The sequence below is a fragment of the Eurypyga helias genome, unplaced genomic scaffold, assembly GCF_000690775.1.
Source record: "Eurypyga helias isolate BGI_N326 unplaced genomic scaffold, ASM69077v1 scaffold41139, whole genome shotgun sequence".
In the NCBI taxonomy this organism is placed as follows: Eukaryota; Metazoa; Chordata; class Aves; order Eurypygiformes; family Eurypygidae; genus Eurypyga; species Eurypyga helias.
Window position 1 is genome coordinate 3,595 of NW_010270829.1, and position 2,910 is coordinate 6,504.

General features: G+C 45.8%; 1 protein-coding gene across 1 annotated transcript in view; it reads right to left on the bottom strand.

The window, feature by feature from the left end:
* Positions 1-285: 285 nt before the first annotated feature.
* The window catches only part of LOC104514820 (chromosome unknown open reading frame, human C6orf106), a gene marked incomplete at its 5' end in the record, with an annotated part of 9,702 nt that continues 7,077 nt past the window's right edge, over positions 286-2,910 (bottom strand). The window contains one exon of the mRNA XM_010158597.1: positions 286-850. Coding sequence (XP_010156899.1) covers positions 815-850 — 36 coding nt within the window. The remainder of the gene's footprint in view (positions 851-2,910) is intronic.

A 2,910-nucleotide genomic window follows, 5' to 3' on the forward strand; every position in this document is an offset into this window, starting at 1 on the left:
GTTTGCGTGTATTTCATGTACAAGGGAAAGGGAAACGAGCCCTTCCAGAATCCCTCTCTCCACCTTCGATGCCGAGACCCCACTCTTCAGCATGGTTTCCGATGACACGCAGGACAACTGAGAGCAACACCCAAACCAAAAGGGGGGAAGAAAATAAAAAAAGAAATCAAAGATTAAAAAGTAGGTAACTAAAACCAGCAGGTGCTATTAAAAACGCAGAGCTGGGTGCAGACCCAACCGGTCATTAAAAAAAAGTCCGACAAAAAGAAGTCCCTGCACGAAGCCCAGAAGATGCTAAGCAATTCCCATGCGGTAGCAAGCAAAACACGACAGTTCCATAAAAATGCACGCTGTCCCTTATTTAAAAAAAATATATGAACAAGAAACAAACAGAAATTAAACATTTGCTCAAACTACAACCACTCTGTAGGCAAAATATTTTTTTTTTTAAAGATGGCTTTTTCATTTTCATTTTTAAACTTCTTTTTAAGCTACCTAATTATATGTGAGAATGATTTCTTAAAAAAAAAAAACCCAACCACGGTGTTGGTCTATTTTCTTTCTCATAGCATTTGACAACACTCCTGAAATCCAGCATTCACACATGCATACTCAGATTTTGTATTTTCCTCTGGAAACGGCTAGTCTTAAGTTACTGGGCTTTTGTTTATTCTTCTTTATCCAGAACACGGAGGCAGAGAAGGGGGGGATCCACGTTGTGTCTGTCTGCCACGTGAATCCCCCTCCCGCCCCCCGAAAGTCAGTTCTTTGTTAAATTCTCCTCTTGTCGATACCCGTTTTGTGTTTTTGTGTTTTAAGACTGTCCGAAGGGATAAGGACCGTGGAAACCCTGAAAGAAAGTTGGGAGACATAATCAATTTCAATAGGCAAGAAACAAAAACCAGTCAGCGTTCACCTACAAATACCGACCGTCCCATCCCAGCGCTTCTAAACCAAACGCAACCCCTGACCCACCAACGTGGCCTTTGTCGTCCACCCTTACAAAACTCTCCTAAAGCGCAGCTTTCGGTGCTTGGAGCTGGTTTCCACAGACACCAAGTGCTATCCACTTACCTCTTTAGGTGTTATTTAGGCCAGGTAACAGCCAGGCGTTACTGGGCCACAAAGCAACTTGCGTGTTCTACAGCAGAGCAAAAATGCCCCGTAGATGCTACAATACCTGCGAGGCCAAGCAGTCTCACAAGTCTGTTCTAAGGATTACAGCAAGCAGCTAAGTAAGAGGCCGTAACTGCTAGAAGAGTCTATTTAAGGAAAAAAACATACAGAACCAAGATTTGGAAACCCATGTTCCCACAGCTGCCACCTCTGCTCTCTCAAGATAACAATATGTATTTTTCTCAAGTGAAAATCAACCACATTTAACCAAAACAATCAAAATGCTTGCTACAGAATTCATTTCCCTCCCGTACATCCCGAGACGAGTCACCGAAATGACAGACCTAGCAACAGGAACTCCTGTCTGTAGTTCAAAGCAGCCACCCAGGGGCTCATCAGGAAGCAAAAGAAAGCGACCAACAGACAGGCAACAGATCTCCCGTCACGGGGATCTAAAGTTTGTCACGATGACTGAGGTACAAACCGCACACAGAATCCTCCTGCGAGATCCAGACGCATACTCGGGTCAGAAGTGAGACAAGGAGAAAAGCTCATTCTAAGACCACTATGCAAGTGCTTTTTTTAACACAGTCCAGCTTCTTGCCAGCATGCGGAGGTGTAAGATGGGCGAGACCCAACTAGTACAAACCCATTCTCAGTCTGTAAGTGAAGCTCTGACTTCAGTTTTCACCATTTTGCCTTTAACAGGGAAAATCTCTAGGGAAACACCGTTTCCTGCATGTTCTCCTACAGCTCTGACAACCTCTCTGCGTGAGCCAGAGCCACGAAGCAGTGAGTCCTTAACGTGACTCAGTAAAGAAAGGATCAACCTCGTTGGCTCGAGCCCAGTTGCAAGAGCCCACGGTCAAGAGCTCTGTTGTCTATCTACGTTATAAAGGAAGCACTATACGCAGCCCGTATTCACTACTGCTGGTGAGAAAAAGTTAATTCTTTAGGATACATCAGGTGGCAACGTACAAGACAATGGTAAAACGGAGCATCTATCCGCAGCTCTCAAACTTCGGCCAAGAGAGGAGGATTAGCACATAAACAGGACATCTCGTGAACTGCAGGGAAGACTGGAAACTTGGAAATTGCTCCTTGCACGCAGAAATACAATCAAGGGATGGAAAAACAAACATGCTTCTACCCTAGGAAGACACTGTACTACCAGTCTGTAAAGCAAGCTTTTCAAAAGATAACACCCAGCAGATCCCAGTGCAAGGGTTCACCTCAGAAAGGAGAAGCTCCCACCAAAATCAAGAGACTGAGACATTCAACATTCCCAAAAAAATACGCTGTAACAGGGGAAAGAGGAAGAGAAACATTAAAACAACGTGAATGTAACAAACAACAACGACAAGAAGCACAACAAAACCCCAAGGACACAGAAGGAAACCAATGTTACAAGCAAGATCTCAGCACTTTCACCTCTAAGGGGTGAAGCCATTGTACTTGGTGCTCTACGGAAGAAAATCAGGACTTGTCGCCGATCACCTGCGCAGACACGCTTGCCAGAATTGGCTTCGCCTTTCAGTTAGCTGCACAGAAGGCTCTGTCTGCAGATGCCGACTGGCAAGCCTCACGAGAGCGGCCGAAACACCAGCTGCTGCCAGCTGCCCGCTCGCTCTGCAGCGCTGACGTATCTCACAGTTTGTCACAGGCAAAACCTGGTCGGTGTAATACGGTGCGTGCCGTAAGCCAAGACATCGCATCGCCCCACGGCGTAGAAGAACGGACGCAGATAAATCAGGACGCAGCCCAGAGTCTTCAGCCTCAGTCAGACATGAGAGC